The 24,378-nt window shown below is 37.9% G+C and overlaps 1 protein-coding gene across 5 annotated transcripts; it reads left to right on the top strand.

Annotated features, from left to right (window-relative positions):
- The first annotated feature begins 226 nt into the window (after nt 1–226).
- On the top strand, nt 227–23,451 carry PHF6 (PHD finger protein 6). 5 transcript variants are annotated; one of them, XM_014887349.2, is made up of 11 exons: nt 227–364; nt 5,294–5,473; nt 5,647–5,748; nt 8,732–8,865; nt 9,161–9,204; nt 17,944–18,107; nt 18,285–18,428; nt 19,649–19,753; nt 20,557–20,690; nt 21,286–21,415; nt 21,705–21,843. In XM_014887349.2, exons 2-10 carry the CDS (start codon nt 5,336–5,338, stop codon nt 21,413–21,415), a joined length of 1,095 nt encoding a protein of 364 aa, XP_014742835.1. In that variant the 5' UTR covers nt 227–364; nt 5,294–5,335; the 3' UTR covers nt 21,705–21,843. The 5 variants fall into 5 exon arrangements, with proteins under 5 accessions (XP_014742835.1, XP_014742818.1, XP_088029270.1 ...); XM_014887332.2 differs by having other exon boundaries at nt 17,941–18,107; XM_088173144.1 differs by having other exon boundaries at nt 21,286–23,451.
- Nucleotides 23,452–24,378: the final 927 nt, after the last annotated feature.

Here is a 24,378-nt window from a genome sequence, read left to right as displayed (position 1 = left end):
GTTCCGCACACATCCGCATCTTCCGTTTCCCGACCTCGCGGAGAAGCGCCGCGGCGGCAGCGGGAAAGGCGCGTGTGTCGTCGCGCGTGCGCAAAGGAGGCCGCGAGCGGCCCCCACCGGGCTCCCGCCAATCGGGCACCGCCCCGCAGCGCCGCCGCGGCCCAGGCGCGCCGTGCGTGCGTTCGTACGTGCGTGCGTACGTCCGCTCGTGCGTGCGTGCGTGCGCTCGGCGGCGGCGGCGGCGGCGCGTCCCGAGCCCCGAATGAACGCGCCGGTCCCGGCGGGCGAGCGGCCCTGAGCGACCCGCGAGCGGGGACGGGCCGTGCCGAGCGGCTCCTCCGCCCGCACCCCGCCCGCCGCACGGGTGAGTGACCGACGACCGACCCGCCGAGCGCCTGCTGCCCGCCCCGCCGCCGCTACGCCGCGCGCCAGGGGCAGGCGCGGCGCCCCCGGCCCGCCCGCAGCCCCCGGCCCGGGGCCCGCCCGTCCACAGCCGCCGCCGGTCCCGGGGCTTCAGCCGGCCCCTGCAGCCCCGCGAGGGTCGCGGCACCCCGCGGTATCCCCTCAGGGGTGCCCTGGGTGCCGGTACCGCCCCCCTGCCCCCTTCCTGGGCCGGCGGTGCCGCTCGCTCCGCCCGCCCCGGCCCGCGCCCTCCTTGCAGGGAGGATCCGCCCCCCCTTGTCTCCCGGTCCCGTTTCCCCCAAAATTTCATGGAATCGGGAGGGGGTCGCCCTTCCCGCGTCCCCCCGCGCTGTCCCCGGTAGCCCCTCGGCTGGGGAGGGGTCGGGCCCCGGCGGTGCCGGCCAGGCCCCGCGGGGAGTTCGGGCGGGTCCTCCCCGGGAGATCCGTCCTGCCCCGTGGATCCCCCGGGGAGGCGGCGGCGGAGGTGCCGCTATCGGCCCATCTCCCGCTCCCCGTGGGAGGATGTAAACTTTCCTGGAGATCCCTCAGCGCCGTCTGCCAGATCTCCCTGACCGCGGGCTCTCTCTGTGTCATTTTCAGTCACCTGCTCTGCTCTCATTGTTTAGGCTTTCGAGGGTTTGCCCTTCTCCCCTCGCATCTGTCCCCTCTTCAGTGTCTTTTTGGTTTTTTTTAAGGAAGTTGCATGAATAAATTCCCATCCTACTTTTTATAGTGACTGTAGGATGCTGTGTGAATGTAACTCTTGGATAAATATTTCTATAGGACCTGTGATTTGGGTTCTCAGCCGCAGAACCCTATAGGATACTTTTCCCTCTCCCCTTCTTCACTCCTCACTTCTCCAAAATAAACCTTCCAACAGCGGGTGACCGACCCGGGAAACCGGGAGGCACTTGTAAGCTTGTGACTGGTACCTCCAGTGAGCATCTTGGAAAAATCAGCAGAAATAATTTCTGTAGCTTTTCCTGAGAGACCAAACCACTTCAGCATCTACAGTGGCATTTTCTGAAGCTTGTTTACTTCTCACAGGTTTTCCCTAGGTGTCTGAAATTTTTCTTCACAAATACAAATTCAGATTTTTTGAAATGTAGTTTGGGATTTGTACAGTTCACAAAGGAAAACAAACTTCTCAAGTGCAGCATGTAGGTTACTGTATTTTTAGGAAATACAAGTGAGGTTTTTAACTCCTGTAATCAGACTCCTGAAACATATTTGGGCAATAAGTAGAAATTAGAGTCCAGGTTACTTTCCATTCTTTGGTGCTGAACAAGGTCTCGGGCACTGAGGACATTCTGTGCCTGAGCGTCATTAAACTTGGACTTTTATATTGGGGAATCTGTTGTCTAGAGCTCGGTAAAGCAGCACAGAAGTTACAGGAGGGTGTAAAACCTGCTGTCTTAAAGATAAAATAAAGATGCTGTGAGGGAAAGCACCACATTTAATACTTTAGTGCACATAAGAAATGTGAATGCTAATGAACCCGAATTTTTCGGTGAAAAACGGTCGAGCGAATTTCTGCTTGTGTGATTCTAGGGTACATGTAACTTCTCATTTCTTAGATCAAGCCCGTGGAAAATTGATCTGTATGGAATAATCTTTGTGTTTGTAGTATGTGTGTTCCATTTTGGTGGAGATAGTGAAATCTCCCAGCCAGTGATTCCACAGTACGTCACTCCTTGTGATCCAGTCTGTGAGACTTTGACAAAGCTGACAAACAAGATGCTGTCAACAGTAGATGTAATCACTATTTTTTGTAATCCTTACTCATTTGTTAACCTTTTAAACATGGAAAACCAAAATACTGAGCTGTTTTTAAGTTGCTTTTTTTTTTTCTCATTCCAGTGAAATGTAGCTTGATACTTGGCAAACTAGATTAGTTGTTCTGGACAATTTAACTTGAGAGATGAAAACAGAATTTTGAGTACTTGCATTCAGAATTGTGGGGCTGTAGCTGTATAACTTGGTTCATCTTTCTCAGAAAATGTTTTGTTTCCTTTTTAATGGATAGGATAAGTGCATTTTGACACAAAGAAAAGAGATCCAAGAGTAGTGTCTTCTCACATTTATGAAAAAGCAAATGTAATTTATGGAGAGGTCTATAGATGTTTCTCATGCTCAGGTTTTTTTCAACACTCTCTAAAAGTGTATAAATCGGGTAAATGTCCAGCGAAACAAACAAACAACAACAAAAACAAAAAACAAACAAACAAAAAAAACCCAAATAAAGAAATGCAGGGTTGGAAAGAAAACTTTTAGATACCCTTGTAAAATGCTTTCGGAGTAATTTAATCTGATGGTGAAAAGAACGTGAATTTCCTTTTTGGCCTGTTTGAGTTTTGAATAATTTTTCAAGTGTTAAATTATTTGTAATGGTGAAGTATTTAAAAATATATATTTGTTTTTTTAAAAAAATCAGCATCCACGTATCGAGTAAAGATTGGCTTTATTTTTAACTTCACTGTGAGCCTTAAAAAAATCTAATTATGCAGAAGTACTGGAGGAAGTCAGGCTGTGTCATGTTCTGGGGCTGCTGCAGTGATGTGCCTGTAGTGCACTGGGACGTGGAAAGCAGCGAGCTGTGAGAAGGTTCTTTATAATCTTGTGTCTTGGAAAGTTGTTTTTCCTATAAATTAAACATGATGAGAGCCACTTAAAATTTTTTAATGTGTGCTATAAATTGCTTTCACTTTCTAAAATACTAACTTGCTGCTTAAATTGAAGGGTAGTTCTGTTTTAATAGTAATTCTTGTTCCTGAGAGTCAGTAGGACCTTTACACGTGTAAGGAAATTCCTGATCTTCCTTTTAATAACTGGTATCGTTGGTGTCATATTTTAGTAATATAATCTGAATATAAAATGAAACTGGTAGGACCAAATGATTGCATGTGTATATACCACACTGTTTATTCCAACTCAGAACTTTTTTGCATTTTATATTATTTCGTTAGTATATTTCTAAACATCCCCGTGTGATTTATGTTGATCTATTGAATGTGAGATGTAAACAAGTAAATCTTTGTGGTATTACTTCCTGCTTGTCTTTTGTAGGTCTTTTTCTGCTCCCAAATATTATTTAAGTTTTAAAAATTACTCAGATTTTAATTTTTTAATATACATACATACATACGTGTGTGTATATATATAATTATGTATGTATCTACCTATCTGTCTTGTCTCTTCAGGAACCATTCTTTTTCCTCAGAAGGGATTAGAGAATAGTCTTATTTTTTCTTTAGAAGAATACAGTATAATAATTCTTTTGTGCTTAACATTTAAGGACTCCCTATTGCCTCTGCAAAAGGGTGTGACTAGTTTATCCAGATTGGCACAATTTTTGTGCAAATCAGCAAGATCCGAAATCTTTGCATTCTTGATCTGAGTGTGCATCAGCGGCGCCGCAGTTCGAGCAGAGAGGAGAGCAAAGGCGAGGGGGACAGGACAGGCACCGCTTGAGGCAGGACTTTTGCAGTGAACAGTGCGAGGCCAGCATTTACAACCTGTGACAACCTGTAGGAGCAGGAGGCAGCAGCCGTGAACTCGAGGACGTTCCTTTGCTTTCTCTCAGAGGAGTGAGTGATCCCAGCATTATGGGATTCTGACAGCACTGGGGAGCACCGGCTCTGCCCATGCAAATTCCACAGACCAGCCGTGCATTTTCATGCAGATCTGTGCCATTGTAGCCCAGTCCAGATGTTTTGCAACTCTACTCTCTTATTTATGGCTGGATTTTACACTTTTTTTCCAACACAAATATCAAACTCTGCGGTGGCTTTTCTTACGTGGCCGAGTCAAATGAAGAGAAAGGCTGAGGAGGATTTTATTGCAGTTGTGGCAAATTCTTACAGTAAGGCTCAAATCTCCCAAGTAAAAAGCTCTAAGTAAGTCTATTTGAAGAATTTTTTTTTTTTAATTTCTTGGTAGAGGTAAAAGCAAATGAACACAAACTTCTTAATACTGGGCCAAGAAATTAATGCAGTGGTTGGGTATTTTCACTTTTGCATGAGCTGTATCTGCCTGAATTGAGCACTGTGACCTCAGTGTTACATTTTAAAATGTATTGCTGATAGCACGTGAAAAGTTTGTGATTCATACTGAGTTTAATTTTAAGTTACTTTTCTGAGCAGCGAGCAGCAGCTCTTGTACACCTAGTGAAACCTGGTGTGGTACTGCCAAAGTAACCGTGGGTCACAGAGAGGTTTCCAGTGCAGCACCTCAGTCAGAGAGGTGTTTAAAGTTTTGTTCCTAATGCAGAGAGGTGTCTAAAGTTTTGTTCCTAATGCGCTTTGAGTAGCCACAAGATACCTCTGATACCAAAAATGGTAACATTTTATCATCTCATCTCTACTCTTTACTCATCTGCCCTGAGACTTTGTGAACCTTTACAGCCAAAACCTGAGCTGGAGGCTGTGCTGGACTCTGGGTTTTGCTTTGCTTCTGTTTTCGAAGAAGTTCACTAGAGTGAATTTCATTGCATGTCCATATATATATTTATATATATTTTTTCTACAAATGCCTTTCCTGTAATAAATAATTATAAAAATGAATTGCAGTAACTTTTCTCCCCCAGTGATTCTCTTGTTTTCCCACTTATTTCTTTTCAATTTTCTGCTTTTGTATTAGCACCCAAAGGTTTTTTTTTTTAATTCCTAAACTTTTTTTTTGCATAAAGAAACTATTTTTTCTTGCTGAAAAAAATTCATTAAAATTTGGCAAAATACTGCCTCTGCCAATTGCTTGTTTATCTAGCTATATTGAAATAGCATAAAGAAAAGAGACAAATCACTTCCAAGCATCCAATACTGTATTTATAAAGCTATGTTAATTTGCCTTTTGTTGATGTTAACACGCTGATTGCAGGTTTTTTTCCCTGTAGCATTGAGAGGATTGCAGTGGCATTCTAAGGTCATTTAAAATCATGACAAGCTCAGTCGGACAGAAGAAAGTCTCCTCCAGACAAAGGAAGTGTGGGTTCTGTCGGTCGAATAAAGATAACGAATGTGGGCAGTTGCTGATGTCGGAGAACCAGAAGGTGGCGGCACATCACAAGTGTATGGTGAGTGAATGGGAATGGGATGGAGCCGGGAAAACGCTGCAAACACGTGGAAAAGCCAACCAGATTGGAATTGGCACACACGATTAACCACTGCAGTCTGGTGGGTTTCGTATCTATAAATTTCTCTATCGCTTACAGCCTTAAAAATTAAAACACAGATTTTGTCGTTTTAGCTGTTCTCGTCCGCGCTGGTCTCTTCACACACTGACAATGAGAGTCTTGGTGGATTCTCTATTGAAGATATTCAGAAAGAAATAAAGAGAGGCACAAAACTGGTAAGTCTCTATTTTGGCTCTTGAAAATGGAAGACAGAATTTTCATGCCTTCCATAAAGTTTGCAAGGAAGTTGTTGAGTGTATTTAATCTATTTAATATTTTCTGTTAGATTTCAGAAAGAAACCCACATTCTAGGGTCCTGGGAAGGGTGTTACTGTGCCTTACCAGTATTTGGGTTTGCTGCCAAAACCTAGTTTTAACTACCAAATATACTTTTTGCTCTTTTTATGTTGATTTAAAAAATAATGCTGTGAATATAGAGGGCTTATGAGGTATGTGGGTACAGTAGTCATTGCAGCTGTGCCAAATTAAAGCGATTGAGCAGCAATGACTTTTTTTAATCCCTGAGAAGGTAATTCATGAGGAATTTTTAATTATTATTTATTTATTTAAAACTAGTTGTTTTCCATTTGGAGAAATGAATGAGGCTCATTTTATTATTTTAAAATCATTTTAACAGATGATCAGTTCACTCCTCACATTAAAACCTTAGTTATTTAAAGCACTCTATGTATTTACCAGTTCTTGGACCACTAACAGAAGTTCAGAGTATTATTGTAGAACTACAATTTTATAATAAGTCTACTATTTCATCCACTGTTTTGTTTGACTCTTTTCCAATTCAGGGAATTTCATTTGTTCTAATTAGCTGAAGCATAAAGAAATAACTATACACAAGTCACTGATGTTGTGATTAGGACTTTCCAAAGAACATGGTAGTAAATGAAACTACTGATCATAAAGAAACTTCTTGATTGCTGTGTCTCTTAAAGGGTTTTAAAGGTTTTTTTCTTTTCATGTCTCTGGTGGTTTCTCTTTCTGCTTCTGAATCTCTTTGTGTTCCTTCTATTGTAACGGCTCCATTCTTGCAGTTCACCAGCTGTGTGTACTAGGCACTTTGTTCAGGTTTTTGTAGAAAACCTGGTTCTAGTCAATCTAATGGATTCATAGTCCTGAGTTGTTTCTTCTTTGGAAAAAATGAACAAGATAATTTTAGATCTTAGCTTAGGTACCGTGTCTCTGTAGCTGTCAGAAAGCTGCAGCTCTGAATCACTCTGTGGAAGAGCTTGTCTTTCTCCATTGGTGTGTAGGAAGTTTAGAGGTAAAGGTTTATCATGAGCCCAATCCCTTCTCTCAGCTCTCTAGCCTGGTCCATTCTGGCAGAACACATTCAGCAAAAACCCCAATGCACTGGTTTAGGTGAATATGTTGATGGTTTGGGCTCAGTTTGTGCTCCCTCAGGAGGTGCTGCTGGCCAGGTGGGCACTGACAGTGACAGGGTGTAGAAGCTTTCTGATGGTAATAGATCTGTCTGAGAAAAGGTGGCAGGTTCTGCTGGTAGGCCAGTCAATTATGAAGTCTAAATATTTGGAAGTACAAGTCATTGATATCTTAATTATTTTAATTATCTGTATTATTCCTAGTAGCAGTGAATGGAAAGGTTTTGGGTTTTTTTGAAGAACATACCTAATTTGCAGCCTATCAAACTTCTTATATACCCAGTATAACTTGATTTAGTGACCATTTGGACAGCAGACACGTGCCAATGGAATAAGTATTTTATTACTTATTAGAAACATGGATAAAATGTGTGTGCTCTGTTTCACAGACACATCATGGTGTTCATAAAAATAAAGTTTTCTTTTAGTCATTTCTGGCTTTCAAATAAACTGAGGTTCTGACTAAACTTGATTGGCTGGATATACAAGTCTAGGCTTTTCTAAAGGACTTTGATCAGCAATTATTATCTATAAAACCATAATGTATAACAGATTTATGAGATAAAATGCCCATAAAAATTAGATAACAACTAGGGAACAGTATATAACTGTACCATTTCAGAGCTTGCAGAGGAGTACATGGAGATGATCCAAGGCACTGACATTTTTACTGTTCAGTTGACTTCATTAAAATTGAAAAACAGGCTGGTGGTATATTTGGTAACTTTGGTGGTATATTTTTTTGGAGTATTTGAGAGTAGCAAGGAGAACTTGACTCAACTAGTGCAGTGGAAAAAAAAGTATCCACAGATACATATATTTGTAGGAAATATCCTACATTGCATACTTAAATTTGCAATTGATTGTAACTTTTTGGGGGTGTGGCCAATATGCAGGATACAAAGAAAAAGCTCCAGTTGTCTTGGGAAGTGAGTTTAATGGGAAATCCTGAGATTTGGGGGAATATTAAGTCAGTAGAGAACCATAAAGAGAAAAATTCTGTGACACTGTCAATTACTTCTTTTCCTACCATACTATAAGGACCATGATCAATTTAGAAGGCAGATAGCTGCTGTTAACTATGTGTCTGATACAAGAAGAATTAATTAATGGGAAAGAAGAGTAAAGCAACAGCCTCACTTTTAATCTTTTTTGCAATATAAGTATAAAGAGCAAAATTTGGTTTAATTGAAATAAATTAATTGTGTTTACAAATATTTCACTAAATTCAGTGTTTTGGAAAGGACTCAAGGACATAACTGTAGAAAAAAAGTCAAGTTAGCTGCTGATGCTAAGGTAAATCTGCAGGTCATCAGTATTTTTGGCTGCAGGATTCATTCTCAAATGGCTGTAATTTTTCCTTCTTGCCTTTATAATATAATTCAGAATTAAACAGGTACAATTATGATTTTAACTTTACTGAAATGGTTGGTATGAACAGATTGTCCTTGTGAGAGGGATATTCAGGTGAATAGCTGGGTCACTTTCATCAGATGCATTCCAGAAAAATAAATTATTTTCTTCGTTGAGTTGCTAATGGTGGTTGAGTTGATAATGCATCTGATGGTTATTGCACTGTTGGACACTTCTTACAAATTTCTTAATTTTAAAATAAATTATGCAAAACACCTGAGAGCAGGAAGAGTAATCCCAAGTGCATAAATCCATTTGTTTTGTCACCAGGAGTGGTAAATACATTATTTTTGAACTCAGAAGTATTAAACAAAAAGTACCATGAATTGTGCTTTCTTTTCTTTTCCAGATGTGCTCTTTATGCCACTGTCCTGGAGCGACCATTGGCTGTGATGTGAAAACGTGTCACAAGACATATCACTACTACTGTGCTTTGCATGATAAAGCTCAGATAAGAGAGAAACCTTCACAAGGCATTTACATGTAACTATTATTTATTTGTTACGTTTGGTTTTTTAATTTGTATTTTACATTCTTTGTTTAAAAAACAAACAACAGAGCAAAACAAAACCCCACTAAAACTGTTGCAAAAAATTCTAATTATGATTGTGGCATTCAAAATAGTGATGTGCTAGAAAAGCATATTTTCACTGCAAGATTTGTGTATCAGTGAGACTTATAAGTGGGAGAAAAATGTACTGGCATTTAAATTTAAAAGATGAGTAAATAATCTGTGATTCGTGACTGACTTGACAGTTTTCAACTACTTTGTTTATAGGATTTTATGTCGAAAACACAAGAAAACTACGCATAACTCTGAAGGTAAAATTATTCAATATAAATTTTTCCCATTGTAGAAAGATACTTGGTTAAATTTAATTTTTTCTGGAGAATATAAATGTTTTCATTAAAAATTAGAACTACATTTTTTTTGGGAAGCAATGAGTTTGGAAGCCCATCTGATTTCTGTATTTTCTCTAAAAATTATTGATAGAGGTGGAGAAAAGCCCCAACCATAAATTTTAGGATGTTCAAAAGATCTGATGCTCCATACAACCAAAGTTTGGGTAGAAGTTGTGCATTCCCTTCTTGGAAGAAGCTGGCTTATATTTGTAGTTAAGTATTCACAATATTAACATCTGAAATATTTTGTCAGGTAAAAGCTGAGTTTTGCTACTGCTAATATTCCTAAATATTCATTATTTTTTGGACTAGTAAATAGAATTTAACTCTTGAACAAAGAAATATGTCATAGTAAATGAAAAGGGTTGTGATGAGTTCACTGCAGATAAGTTTCTGAATCATACTGATTTTAAAAAAAAGTTTTATGGATCCACTCCTGAAAGCTGTGTAGCTTTGCAGAAAAGAATAGTGAAATGCCACAAATGTAGATATATTGGGTGGTCTGTTAAAATTCCAAACTAGTTGTGCTATTGAGAATTTACTAAGGTATTTTTCTTTTTTTCTACTGTATTTGAATTTGGGTAAGCAAACAGTTGGTAGTTTACTTCTTGTATTGCTTTTAAATGAAACATCATCAGATTTAACTAATGAGGAGTATACAACTGTTTAGTGAAGATTTAACTTCATAAATTACTTCAGTCTCTATGCCAAATGTATTTTAAAGATAATATATTGCTATTTATTCTATGGGTGGTAGACTTACTAATTGTAAAAGATTGGATGTTATTTCTATGTTCAGAAAGATTCTGAAGGCAGCAGAAAATACTAAAGAAAATGGATTTCTTTATTTTAGTCTATTTACGTAATTATAATTGTGTGCCTATATATCAAACTCTAACTTTACTGTTACTGGGTTTAAACAAGAAAAATAATATATATGTTATAATTAGTTCTCCAAATAGAAGGGGCCACGCTATCTTGTAATTTGGCACTTTGTTTGTTTTGGGGGTTGCTTTGTGTGTTAGCAGACACTGAATATGAAAGACATTTTGAGTCCAGAAAGGTTAATCTCTTTAATTGATATTTTAAAATAATTGTTTATACTTACAAATGTCTCAGTGTTTGACATGTGTTTAAAAATGCCTCCAATTCTGCAGGGATTACTTTTTCTGCTTGGGATTCCTTACAGGATCTGAACTTATCTCCAGTTTTGTAGTGTCATTTTCTAACAACAAAGGCTTTTAAATTTTATATAGATATATTGGGAAAAAATAGTGGGTTTTTTATTAAATATTGGTGAGGGTAGTTTGTTAAAACATTAATCTAGACTCATATAAAGAGCCTCTTGGATTGAGGGTAGGAGAGAAGAAGTAGACAATGTCACTCAGAACAGCTGAGGCCAAAGAACCCAGCAGTACAATATTTAGCACTTTGCACACATTTTTTTGTTTAAAATATTTACTTCTCTCATGCTTTACACTTCTAGAAATAGCTTTGCACCTCTAGAACCATGTGTATCTATACTTCACATTGCTGTTTTCAGTTCTTTATTTAATATTTCACTGAAATTCCACCCAGTGGTCTTTCCCAAAGAATATGTTTTCTTTTTATTGCATACAGTTTTGAAAACGTTAGCCATAAAATAATTATTAATTACAGTGTAGATTTGATAACGTCAGAAGCTGGGGCTCTTTTGTGATAGACCTCCTTTAAATCAAAGAAAGAAGAAATCCATATTGCATATACCTGATACAATGCTCTAAGCAATTTCCATAGCAATGGTATTTTGCTACATTGAACGCTAATTAAATTTAGCAGACAGAAATTACTGGGTGGTTTTCAGAGTTTCAGAATGGACTTGGGAGGTTTTTTATCCTTAATACTTAAATGCTGAAGTGTGCTCAGTGAAGTGACAACTGGAAGGTGTTAGATGGTGAGATTAAGCTTTATATATGTATTTTGTTTGTTTCTTGATGAAAATGTGCACATCAAGAAGGCATTTAAATGTGAAAGAATGGTGGTGTGTGAAACCAGATAAAGGACTTGGCAGAGAAGAGTGACTAGACTGGGCTGGAAAACTAGATGTTAACACAGTGAGGCTTTTTTAAAATCTTGTTTTAGTTTCATTTTCATTAATCTTTGCTTAGCAGTGTTTTCCTAACAGTACAGTTAAAGCTTATCTGTGCTTCTGTCGCCCAGTGTGGGTGCACTGGAGGTGCTGGAACCATCAGTCCTTTCTAGTGGAAACTTAACTGCTCCTTTTCTGGATTGCTTTTTAGTTGGGGATTTTTTATTATTATTAATTTATTGCAGTTTTTTTTTTCTTGGTCAGTTTAGAACATCTGTGGGTTCTTATGCTTGGTTCTTTGTATCCAGATTTAATCCAGTCCAAGTATTTTTGTTCTGTCACTTATGTTAGTAGATGTTCAAAGAGTTTTTAGGAGTGTTTGGTTTGTCCAGAACAGTTTCTTCTCTGTAGCAGGACTGTGAGATTTTTCCTTCCCTTCCCTAGAAAATGGATGTTCCTGGGGACATACATGGCTGAGTCTGAGATCTGGCTCGTGTACTTTTGTTAGAAGTTCTAGTTTTAAAAGACTGTCTGTTAAACACTTAATAGTTAAAGAAAATCTCTTGAGGCTGCATGGAAATGTTGTTGAAGGACCTGTGTTGGAATTAAGTTACCTGCTAAGACTTAATAAAAAGGACCTCAGAGATGTTTTTTTTTATTGCTGTTATGAAATTCGGGTGGCGTGAGGATTCATCAGACTTAGTAGCTACTCATCAAGACAAATTTAATGAGTGATGGGAATTAATTTTTCTTCACTTGACAGGACTTGATGAACTACCTTCTGCTTTCCTTGAATATAAAAATGTGAAACATGGCAGCAGAGTACTGTGCACTTAAATTCATTATGTTTCAACAGGTTGTTGGGTTTATCTAAGTTACCTATATGGCCTGGCATTTAGGTGACAGAATAGGAAAATTGTGTTTCTCCTATATTTCCTTTGTGTAATTCAGAGTGATTTTTCTCTGTTCTGTTCCCATTAACTGGAAGAAGAGCATCTAGGTTTTTGCCTTGCTAGTTACAAATTTAACTAAACAGCCGAACTTCAGGTAACAGCTTCATTCATAATTTTAGGCAAGCTGTCTTAAGTTTTCAGTACCTAATAGGTTGCAGGAATTGATGCCAGTGCTTTTAAATGATCACAGCTAACCATTAGTTGAAATACTGTTCAATTTGATACAATTGCATTTATTCTTTTTGAAGAATGAAGTATGGTTGAACTAATGTTTTGGAGCTGTTTGTTGGAATTTATTCCAATGTACTGGAAATAATTGTTAAAAAATTAAGAAACTGGCCTCTCTCAGTTCCTGCAGGTGAGGCTGCCCTGGCTCATGTGTTGAATTTAATGAAACAAATTTAGCTGATGAGGAATAGTTTACTATGAACTAAGATAAGAATGTGTTTTCATCTGTTACACAGTGGTAAGACAAAGACTAACAGAGCCGTGTGACTTCTCTTGTTAATGTTTAAAGCAGATGCTTGAGAAATGTGGGGTCAGAAAATAAAATGTCTGTAATTTCTGTTGTAGCTGTGCTCAGAGCCTCAGGGAATTATGTTTCCACAGTGGAAATAAGGACATTGCCTGTCTTGACATCCTTTTCATGTTGTTCTAAAGATCAGACATGAAATCTGTGCTTCTCACACTGCTCAGTAAGTTGAGTCAGGTTGATTTTTCTCTGAGACCTATTTAGAGACACTGCAGTCTGTAGTGCACTGAGTACTTTCCCAAAATGCTGTGAAAACCTGAGACTGGCAGGAAAAACATCTGCAACTTTTTAGCATTCTAGGTAGGTAACATTTGATTCATCTTTGGATTCTTCAAGCAGTGTTTTGTTCCCTGTTGCATTTTCTGTAGCACTGCTCCCAGCACAGGTTTGCAGGGTTTGTGCAGAAGCATCACACCAGGTTTTTCTTATGGAAAACCACAGGGTGATGGAAAAGGAAAAATGGCAAAGGCATGTGGGGAATGGTTTGTCCTGTGTGAGGAGCTGGCCTGTGGTGTTCTAATTCTCCCTTCCATGTAGACAGGGCGTTACACAGAGCTTCTCAACAAGGTCATCAGACCAGGTCGGAGGCTTTGTGACTGCAAATAAGCCAAGTGCATCCTCTGTCTTCAGTCTTTGCCAGTGTTTCTTTGCTTGAAAATGCATTTAAATTGTGTGGTTAGTAAGGACTATTTTATTATTTTTGTACGTTAAATGCATTTAATTAAAGAAATAATCTCAAGTACCTCATAACAAATAACTTTTAGAAAAGAATCATCAGTTCCTTGAAGTTTAGGGACTTTTGGAAAACATATTAGTGGCAGGACCTAAGGGATAATTTAATTTTTTCCTCTCCACTTTTACTTTGGTTTAGATATGTTTCATGTAACTTATATTTTTTTCCATTGAAAAAGATAACCCAAAAATTATATTCAACATTTTGGTTGTTAATTTCACATCGTTTGCTGATAAAAACTACTGTTATTTCCCCAATTTTGTATTTGCTTACAAGGGGGTTTATACAAATCCCTGGTTCTTACTATTGCTTATAGATGCATCTGCATTTTTAGTATTAACTACTGAGCCATTAAAGCTCTTTTTGTTTTTTTTTTGACGTTTCTTTTCCATTTAAAATAATCATCTTGGCTTATATGGTTTATTGGGTTTTAGCTATAGTTTAAGGAGATTTTATCTAGCATGCTGAAGTACTCTTTTCTTTCTCTGTTATATTCATTTCTCTTCTAAAAATCTAATAAAATTGATTTTCTTCCTTGAATTTTTAGTTTCTCTTTTATCCCAAATGCACTGTAAAACTACCTGCATATGTGTGATTTCAGATTTATATAGCAGCATGTCTCAGCCACCTCAGCATTCTATGCTTTGCTTCTTTATATGTCCAGTTCTACTTGCAAAATATATTTTGCCAGTGATTTTGATTTTTTTCTTGTTCATACAAACTCAGCCTCCTCTGTTTCTGGCTCTCTTAGTCTGTTGTTTTAGGTAATGTAGGATATCAGTAGAGCAATATTTATTGTACACATCTTCTTTTTACTTGTTCTTTCACAACCTTTAAATCACTCAATTCTTTATTACTTTGCTTTAACCTGGCTTTTGGAAAGGGATGATTCCATGTGTATTCCAAGCTGATGCAGTATGGATCAGTGATATCTCAACCTCTTCTCTGCCAAGCCTTATTTTAAACAGCAAAACGTCTTGATCTTTTTTCCTTCTAATCATGATCAAAGGAGAATTTTTAGATTTCCCTCTGAAGCCGAATCTCCCTGTTAACAGTTGATGTAATACAGCATTTTGTCAGGCTTCCTTCTGTGGTATTTTGTACTGCTCCTGGATTTCTAAAATGCAAATTAGGGGCTTGTTGCTACTCATCTGAATTTACAATATCATATTCCTAGGTGCTTTTTAAAATGTAGATTGTTTCCTCTTGATTTCTACCCTTACCCCCCCTTCTCAGGCCGTGTTGTGTATTGGGCTCTTTTCAGATCTAGCATTTAGGGACTTCTGAGGGAAGCTCATAGAAGCCTCCTTGGAACACTTTAGGTAAATTGATATTCAGAAAATTGTCCTGATTTGAATGCAGTAATGGGATATGGGATGGGGGTAGTTGAAGAGGGAGTTCTAGGGATTCTAGGGAATCTCAGGGGATTCAGAGAATGGGTGATATCCATGATAAAACATCACCTAGTCAGGGAGGAGTTGAACAACTTTTTGTGTTTTCCTTAGTTCAAGCTGACATGAGAAGTTGGAAACACCCAACCATCAGATGCCAGGGACACAGGGTAAGCTGGCAGTGGGCTTGAGGGGAGGGATAGGGCACCCACCAAGCTTTAAATTCAACATGAAGACCATCAGGGCAGATGTGTTTGACAGCTGGTTACAGCCTCCCTGTTGTATTCTGCAAGTCCAAGGTGCTGTATAAATGAGAGGAGCTTGAATGTTTTGAGGTGTCAGTCTTGAAGGACAGATGTGTTAGAGCAGATCCTCACATCTTGGTGCTTTTACTCCATAGGGCCAGGTCACTTAAAGCAGGAGATGTAAATCCTCAAGGAATTGTATTTTAGTGAAGGGGGGTCATGTAGCATCTGGATTTTAATCATGTCTGAACTTCTCTGAAAGTTGCAGTTTTCAGCACAGAGGAGGGTTTCTGCTTTGAGGAAAGCTGTGCATTCTTCATGGGTTTTTATCTTACACTGAAACTATATTTTAAAACTACAGCATTTTTACTTTTCAAATCTTAAATATACTAATAATTATAGACTAAAATTAAGAACTTAGTGTGTTAGGAGACCGACATTTCTTATAAGAAGCTGCTTTTCATAAGGTGTGTTTGGTTTTTAGCGATTACAGCTGACTTCTGGTTTTGTAAGTGGCACTGTCAAGAGTTCAGAACATGCTTTAATGTTATTGTAGAAAATAAGAGTGGACTGAGGTGGAAAGCATTTTGGCTGACAAAATTTAAAAGGAGCTTTGGAAGAAATAAGGAGTGATGGTGAATGGGCTATGTTTTGCTTCATCAAATACAGTAGAGAAGTCCATTGAATTAATTTTGAAGGAATATTTTTAACTTATTGATGCCATCTAAAGGGTCATGGACTCAATAGTCACATTTTTGTAAGATTGTTTTTCTGGAATAACTGTCTATAATTTCTGTAAATATAAAAACAGAAAAATATTCACAAATTTCTTTGAATAATCAGTGGAGAATTCATATGATGAACAAGATAAAAGAGAATTCTTTTTGAATGAGGCTTTTGGATTGTAAAAAAATTTGCTATATGCAGTCTAAGAGGTCAATATCTAAATTTCATAGTCTTGCTTGGGGAATTTAGCAAGTGGTGACAAATGAAAAATAATGTTAGATAGGAAATACTAAGAAGAAAATACAAAATGTAAAATGTATTGTTTCATTACACAATCTGTGTCATCAGGTATGTAGTTTTTTTCAGGGAAAAATAAATGGTGCTTTTGACATGTAATTAGAAAAGAGTAGTTTATATATTAAAGTATAGGGATGTTGTAGACAGACTGATGTGTCTTAGTAGCAACTTGGGCAAATCTGTATATAGCTGAATAATCTGTAAGTTTGAACCAAAATAATCTAGATAAATTTCAGTATAACGTGCTGTGGTGCATTTGGATGGGTTTTCTGTCCTTCCTCAATAACTGAGCAGAAGCTGTGGCTTTCTTGGGGGTTAGTGGCAGATACAATAGGTGGGGCTGGACAGGGTGTACTTGTGTTCCAGGCTGGGCCAGGACTTCACTTGTCTTCTGCTCCCACTTGGGGGCTGTGGAATATGTTCAGCACTTGGACTTCAAGTTTTGTGCAGTTGAGTCACTGTTATCATGAGATAGAAATGTGATCTGATTTTTATGTGATAGTAGGTAAGAAAGGAGAGTGCTGGCAAGGCAGCATTTAGTCTCCAACTAAGATGTCCTATCTGGATACTAAAACAATATGGCAATATCCATCAAATGAATGTTCCAAGTCTTCTGAGTACCATTTCCTTCTGTTTGGGGGCTCATACTGATGTTTGTGGCTTGGATTTTGAGAAGAAAAATCCTTCAGTGGGATCAGTGTGTGTTCTTTAAACAAGTCTGCTGAAAGATGTTTGTGGTTCAAGCAGGGCTGGATGCTACATATTAAAAGAAAAAAGATGGATGCTCTTGTGAGTAAGATCGTTGTCTGAATAGAGTGACTGAATAGAGCTGATTGTTAGATGTAGTTATCAGATACCATTTAATTAGATCATATTGGAAGCAATCTTAATCTTGCAGAATTGATCTGTGGCCTCTGTAGAGCTGTGAGTTTTGCAAAGGACACTGTGCCCAAAGGCTGGGCTCAGCTCTGTTATAGCATGGTATGTCTGTACTAAAAAAATGTGTTCTTATATTCTTAATGGTCTGGAAATACTTGGTATGGGGTGTCAGTGAGGATGATTTCCTCTAAACTGGAGGCTGCTTTTAGCTGCAGATCTAAAGATATTCTGTAATGACATAAAATTGTAGATTTGTTTCACTGAAGGCAAAATATTTTTCAGTTTTAAAGCTTGATGTTAATGTTATAACCCAATGGATTAATTTTTTTCTTAAGTCAACAGGCATCAATTAATAAAGCAAGGAAGAGGTATTATTTGAGTACACTGGCATACTATCAAGGGCAATTTACATTGGAGTTTAAAATAGATCTTAAAATAATAAATTATTAGCATATTTCATGGGTGAAAATACTTTCCAGTTTCAGTGTAGTGTAAATGAATGTTATTTTCAGTGAAGGTGAAGATCTGAGGATACATTTTAGGTCTGAAAGTAGGAGTTTTAAGAAACACCAAACCTTCTTATGTTATAAAGATGCAAATCTGTGTGATATATAAAAAGGAATGTTTTCAGGATCTGCAGTTGCATGTTTGTAATAAATGGGGGAAAGGTGCTATTTTTATTTCTGACTAAAATTCAGAAAATACAAGTTGTTTTTCTTGTCTGGTTTTGGTGGGTTGTGGGGTTTTTTGTTTGGTTTGGATTTTTTTCTTAGTTTGCTTTTTATAAAATTGTGGAGAATCTTATTTAATGATACTTTCTGAATTCTAAAGCAGATTTAGAAGAAAATATCAATGAACACGAATTGGAGCCTTCACCTCCCAAAGGAAAAAGGAGGGGTCGTAAGGGAAAGCCAAGAAAAACAAATTTAAAAGGGCAATCAGAAGACACTAGATCTACGTCCTCACATGGCACAGATGAAATAGAAAGCAGTTCCTATGTAAGCAGTAAATATGCTAAACTTCTTAGAAGACAGAATTGCATATTTCTTCTCTGAAATATAAGTTTTATTAAAATTTGCATTTGTCTGAGCCTCCAGCTGGTGGCCACAGGCTTTTAAAATTGCAACCTTACTTGTATCCTAGCAGTATATTTTAGTAAAATGTTTTTCTTTCAGAGAGACAGGTCTCCCCACAGAAGCAGCCCCAGTGATACAAAACCTAAATGTGGATTCTGTCATGCAGGTGAAGAAGAAAATGAAGCTAGAGGAAAGCTTCATATATTTAATGCCAAAAAGGCTGCAGCACACTATAAGTGCATGGTGAGTAACAGTACTGTTAACCAGTTTATTTTGTGAATTTTGTCTGAATTGCTATTTTGGATTTTAATACAGTACCCTCACATGTAATTATGCTGAGTATTGTCTGTATGCTGATGATCTCCTTAAGCACTGAAGTGTTGCAAAGTGAGCAATTCATTTATTTTCACTGCAGGCAATATGAATAAAAGTTGGCTTCATGCTAAGAGATGGAATTAGCTCAGGGAGACTCTTTAGCTTATTAAAAATGCTCCCTTAGGGTCTAAATGCATATGAAGTATTTAAAAAGGAAAACAGAAAACAGTTCTAACTAAAAGAATCCTTTCCAAGAATAAAACAGCTTCACAGGCATTCAGGCACAATCTGAGAAGAATCCATGAACTTTGTTAATTTTCTGATGTGTAGATTGAGGCTGTGTGACTTATATAGAGTGTGGGATATGGAAGTTCTAGAAAGCTCTTGCCTTTAGATGATCACGTTTATAGAGCTGTCAGCCTGAACAGGATCTAAATGCAATGAATGTGAGCAGAAAATGCCATCCTTCATGTCACTTGTTCTATGAGTGAGGTAGGCCTTTGGGTAACAAACTTCACTGGCTCATGTTGTACCTCAAAATGAATAAATAGTCCAGGCAATCTGTGGAGTTACTCCTTGACTTTCTGTACCCAGCTTCACTAAACAGAGACTTGGTGTGTGCCAGCACCTTCCAGTCTTACTCTAGCAAAGCTCTTTGTTATTTTGTCTACCTGAACTTCAGTCTTAAGGCTGTTAAAGCTGAAAATACCAGGATAATGATGAAAGGGATGGGACTTCTGTCCTCCATTTTCATCCCTCAGGACTTCATAGCTGTACTGACATCAGGGTTGAACCTGAATTACTTATGTGCCACAGGCAAGGAAATGGAATATTCCTAAAACGTTGAGTAGTGTAATTGATAATATTGCTCATTTGCTACTTTATGTTTTCATCCTATCATTATTTCTTGTGTACTCTTCCGTCTTTTAAAATATATTTCTCCAAGGCAACAACAACTAATTAAAGCAGTCAAGTGGGGATCAGAAGGAATACTTTTAATTGCTCACCATAGGGTTTTTCCTAGTTTGTTGGTCAAGCACATGCTGTCTGAGGTCACTAAACAGGATGGTCAGTGCTCAGTTATTCCTGTAAAACAATTTCCAATCATGTTGGTGACTTAACATTACTTTGACTTGCTTGTTTTACAGTTGTTCTCTTCTGGTACTGTCCAGCTAACAACAACTTCAAGGGCAGAATTTGGTGATTTTGATATCAAAACTGTACTTCAAGAAATCAAGAGAGGAAAAAGAATGGTATGTACCTGCAGAATGTGGTGAATGTTAGTGATTCTGCTAAAGTCTGTACAGCTCTGCCTCCTTCCTTTTATAGAGCAATCTTTTCCATCTCTTTCTAAACACAAAATTAAAATAGATTGTTACTTGTGGGAAGGGCAGCCAGGTAAGAATATTAGTGGTGTTTGGGCATGTGGTATTTGGGAATTCTTTATGACAATGTAATAATTGTTGTTATCACAGAATCATATGATTCATATTGGCCATGCTGTAACTATAGGAGAGTAAGAGCTTTGGACCTGTCTTACTGAAAACATTGTGTGAATCTGCACATAAAATTAGAGAATATGCAGTTCATGTAGTGGATATATTTTCTAACATTGGAAACAAACCAGTGTTTCCAACTCTTTATTAAAACTCAGGGATATTTTTAAAGTGCTAAGAAATTTATGTGGGATCAGAGGGAGAGTAAAAACTAGCAATACTGTTCCTTGAAAGAAATAATTTAAGACTCTTTATATATTAGCATACTAACTTTAGTAGCAATAAAATGGCCTTGGACATGCAATAACATGTTTTGCTATCATGTAGCAATTTTCTTTGCAACAGACAGGTAAATCCTAGTGTTTGTGTTTTAGTGGGTTGGTATCTTACAGTTTGTGGTTTACCATGTCTTTGATTAACGTGTCATTGGAAGGATGATCTGCAGAGGAATTACTCTGTTCCAAAACGTTAGGAATAAATATCAGGAACACCAAACTGAATACTAAGAGACAAAAGACTGAGATGCTGAACGTTGCTGTTCTCTTCTTTCCCCTGCACAGAAATGCACACTCTGCAGCCAGCCTGGTGCTACTATTGGGTGTGAAATCAAAGCCTGCATAAAAACATACCATTACCACTGTGGAGTAGAAGACAAAGCTAAATACATTGAGAATATGTCACGAGGAATTTATAAGTAAGGACCTATGTAGTTGTTTAATCTATTATGAAAGTAAAGATATTTCATGACTTCTTCTGCCTAACTTGGCTAGTCAATATGTTCTTAAAAAAGAGGATATTATTTAACTTAAAATGGTATTTTTAAGTTTGCAAAACGTTTCAGTTACTCTGCTAATTTCAAATTTCTGTAATGTTGTAAATAGGAGAAATGAGAAAATTATTTGACTTATATTTTCCTTCTCCGGTAATCTATAATTTAGATCAAGAAAGCTGATGTCATGATTCCTCCACGTTGATGTGTTTGTGCTTTCCTTCTGGGGCTCTTTGGACCCCACGAGTTTCCCTCCTTCCTGCAGGGCCGCGCTGTGCCCACCAGAGGGCGTTCCCGAGCGGCGCCTGGCGGTGCTGCAGGGCTGGGATTGCTCACGGCTCTGTTGGCTGCCCTTGAGCCCCGTTTCCCTTCTCACTTTAACTGATGCTTGACTGAAAGCCGTGAATTACTTAAAAGTTTGCAACCGACTGGTAGCACATCTCGGAACAATTTGATAGATAAGTCGTGTTTTGATGGATATTTTCAGTGTAAATCCTCACTGTTCCTTTTATTGTGCCAGACTCTATTGTAAAAACCATAGTGGAAATGATGAAAGAGATGAAGAGGATGAAGAAAGAGAAAGCAAAAGCCGTGGCAAATCAGGCACTGACCATAATGACATTCCTCAGCAGCAGCTCAATGGAAACTAGGTATGGAAGTTACTCCTGACAGATCTGTTACCAAGACTGAAACGCAATATACAATTAATGTAGTTTACTGCAGTGAAGTATTTAAATCTAGTGTATGCAGAGTACTTTTTATTGGCATACTGTAGAAGAATGGGGAGGATTTGTTGTTTTATAAGTCCGACTGACTTTGTAACAGTGTAAGAAGGGAGGTCCTGATTTCTATTGCTAAATGTAGATGTAATATCAGAGCTGTGAAATGCTTTTCTGTATGATTTAAAATTTACTATTGTTTTCATCATTTTTTAAACAGGTTCAAGGGACAGAGGTATAGAACTGGGAATGGCTAAGACATCATAACTACTAATTCTTTTAAATTGTTTTCTAAAAATCAGAAAAGGGTTAGTAACTTTTTACTACCCGGCTCTGTTAGAAATTTCATTGAACTGCCTGAAACGTTCATGTGTGTGAGCCTTCAGTAAGTGGCAGAGTTTTACATGTCAATATTATGTAGTTTGTAGTCTGCAGTGTCTGGAAAAAAATGAAACACTATATAAATGATATGTAATATGTACAGTGTCAAAAGTTAAGGCAGACATTGAAATGAAGTAAGATCTATATTTCTGGACTGAATAAAAACTTTAAGATTTGGAATGTGTAAGTTGTTTAGTGGATTCACACAATGAGGGAAGGTCTTAGCTAGTTTAATTGACAACCTGGACAAGTCCGTGGTGGCAACGAGCTGGTACTTTGTGAATTTTGCATTTTCTTCCTGCACAACTTCCGGAGGCTGTACATGGCAAAGCCGCGCTGTTTTTGCTTGGGAAGCGCCCAGTAGGAAAGGACTCGGTGTACACGAAGCACGCTTGAACATTTCAGGTTGTTCCTGTTGTGATTGCTCATTCCGCCTGGCATTGTTTGCAGGAGATTTACTTGAGCAGCTGTTGGTTCTGAGCTGTGAGCTTTAGAACTCATGCCAAAGGGCTGTAGTTCATTCTTTCCCCAAAAATCCACCTCCTTCTGTGTCCTGATTTACAAAGAACACTTCACCAAGTGTGATTAAAACCCAACTGTATAAGTGTCTGGACTTTGCAGCCCAATCTCTTTTACTTCAGAGAGTTACAACTCTTAACTCACTATGGAATTTAGCCACCATATCTGACGTCCATACCTCAGGTGTTCTCTGTTGTGTGGAACACTTCATGTTTTGTCAAGAATGTGCATAAAGGTCCCATATTCTGTAAGAAGAATGAGGAAACAACCTTTTTTGCTAGATTGGTATTTATTTTTTAATCATGTGACCACTATATGGGAAATTTCTTGTATCATCCTTACTGTTTTAGTGATTTTTTTTTTCCTTTCTCTGTCAAGTCAACAATCACATCATGGAATTCTACTTGCTAGAATTTGATGTTCCTTGAGGGAACGATCAGATCTAGGCTATACCAAACCTAACAGAACAGTCCTCTGACTGCTTTCAAAACACCTGGTCATTTCTAATGATTACTGGCTTCTTGAATTGGTCTGTTAAAGCACATCCTCAGACTTAAATAAAACCAAAAAGCTGAATCTAGTCCACATGTTTGTCTGTTGCTACCGCATCACCTTATTGTTTGTTTAGGGTTTTGACTTGTTTCACTCTGAACTCCCAACAAAACTTCTGGATTTGAAGGAAGGAAACAAGCAAAAGACACTGATTTGACTATAAACTGCTACAGTTCTTCTGTGATTGGTATTGCAAAAACGGTTCATTTGTAACATGAGTTTCTGTAGCATTTTTTACTTGTATTTTTAAAAGATTTAACGTGTGTCATTTGTCTTCTTATGCATTCCCTTAATGTCTTGAGGGACTCAATTACTGTATATTGGAGTTTCTAACATTTTACCTGTTAGAATTCAAACAATTCTGTTTGCTTTCCTGGAGAATAATCCCGTTTGGAAAGAAGTATTGCTGTGTACAGAAAATATTCAGTTACTGCTCTAAACATGATGCCATTGATCATTTTTATTTTGTATTTGTAACTTTCAATATTAAAAGCGTGACTTGAATTGCAATGACAGATCGATTATTGAAATTGTCTATTAAGGTGTTTTGTTTCTCCTAGAATATGAACATTTTTCAGCCACTCAGAACAGTTTTAGAATGCAAAATAGCATCCTTCAATATTTAAATTACTTCAGTTTGTGCCTGGGACATGGCCCTCCCATGGAAAAAAGGCACTTTGTTTGCAGCTACTGTATTTAACTAAGTTTGCATGGGGTAGATCTGCCAGCATACTGACTGTACTTGAGACTGAGCTCTAATTCATTGTGTCAGTGGCTTAGTATAATATTCAGTCCAATAACTCACCTGTTATGGATAAATGACCCCATTCCATGCCTCGAAGAACCAGAACAGCACTTTACCTTCGGGTAGCAGAAAAGCAAGTGGCTGGTTTCCCTGTTACCCCTGTGTGCTGAAATGGCCTGCTGAAACTGTCATCAATTCAGAAATCATGGAAGCAAAGTCAAAAGCAAAAACCTTTTCTTACAAGCCTCAAATTTGTCATAACTGACTTCAACTCATGTATGCTGGGTAAAAGTGCCTTACAATGTAAAAATTGTATTTATATGTTCCCAAGTAGCATCACCTGCTGGGGAGTAATTCTGTCGTGGTGTTAATATTTAGAAGAAATGTACCTCAGCAGTGTATTTACTGTACATCTCTTTCGTCCTTAATTGTAGTTTTAAAAAGCATGACAATGTATCATAGTATACAACATTTACATCATTTTTCTAAAAGACAAAATACTGCCATTACTGTCTTTTTATGTGTATTTTAGCTTGGAATTTCAGACAATCTGTCTGAATTTTTGGGGTTTGTTTTGGTTTGCAGGTTTGTTTGTTTTTAGGTTTTTTTTGGTAAAGCAATGTAATCTTTGCAAGCATATATTGAAAATTATTCCGGAGCATCTACTGCCTTCCCAGAAATGTTAGAAGTAATGAAA

Source organism: Sturnus vulgaris, chromosome 14, assembly GCF_052056855.1.
Source record: "Sturnus vulgaris isolate bStuVul1 chromosome 14, bStuVul1.hap1, whole genome shotgun sequence".
In the NCBI taxonomy this organism is placed as follows: Eukaryota; Metazoa; Chordata; class Aves; order Passeriformes; family Sturnidae; genus Sturnus; species Sturnus vulgaris.
This window is presented reverse-complemented; position numbering and strand designations above follow the sequence as displayed.

Coding starts and splice junctions, on each gene's coding strand:
- PHF6 (XM_088173143.1), top strand. CDS start 5,336: ATGACAAGCTCAGTCGGACAGAAGAAAGTCTCCTCCAGACAAAGGAAG. Junction 9,205..17,940: donor AACTACGCATAACTCTGAAG/GTAAAATTATTC, acceptor TGAATTCTAAAG/CAGATTTAGAAGAAAATATC. Junction 19,754..20,556: donor TCAAGAGAGGAAAAAGAATG/GTATGTACCTGC, acceptor TCCCCTGCACAG/AAATGCACACTCTGCAGCCA.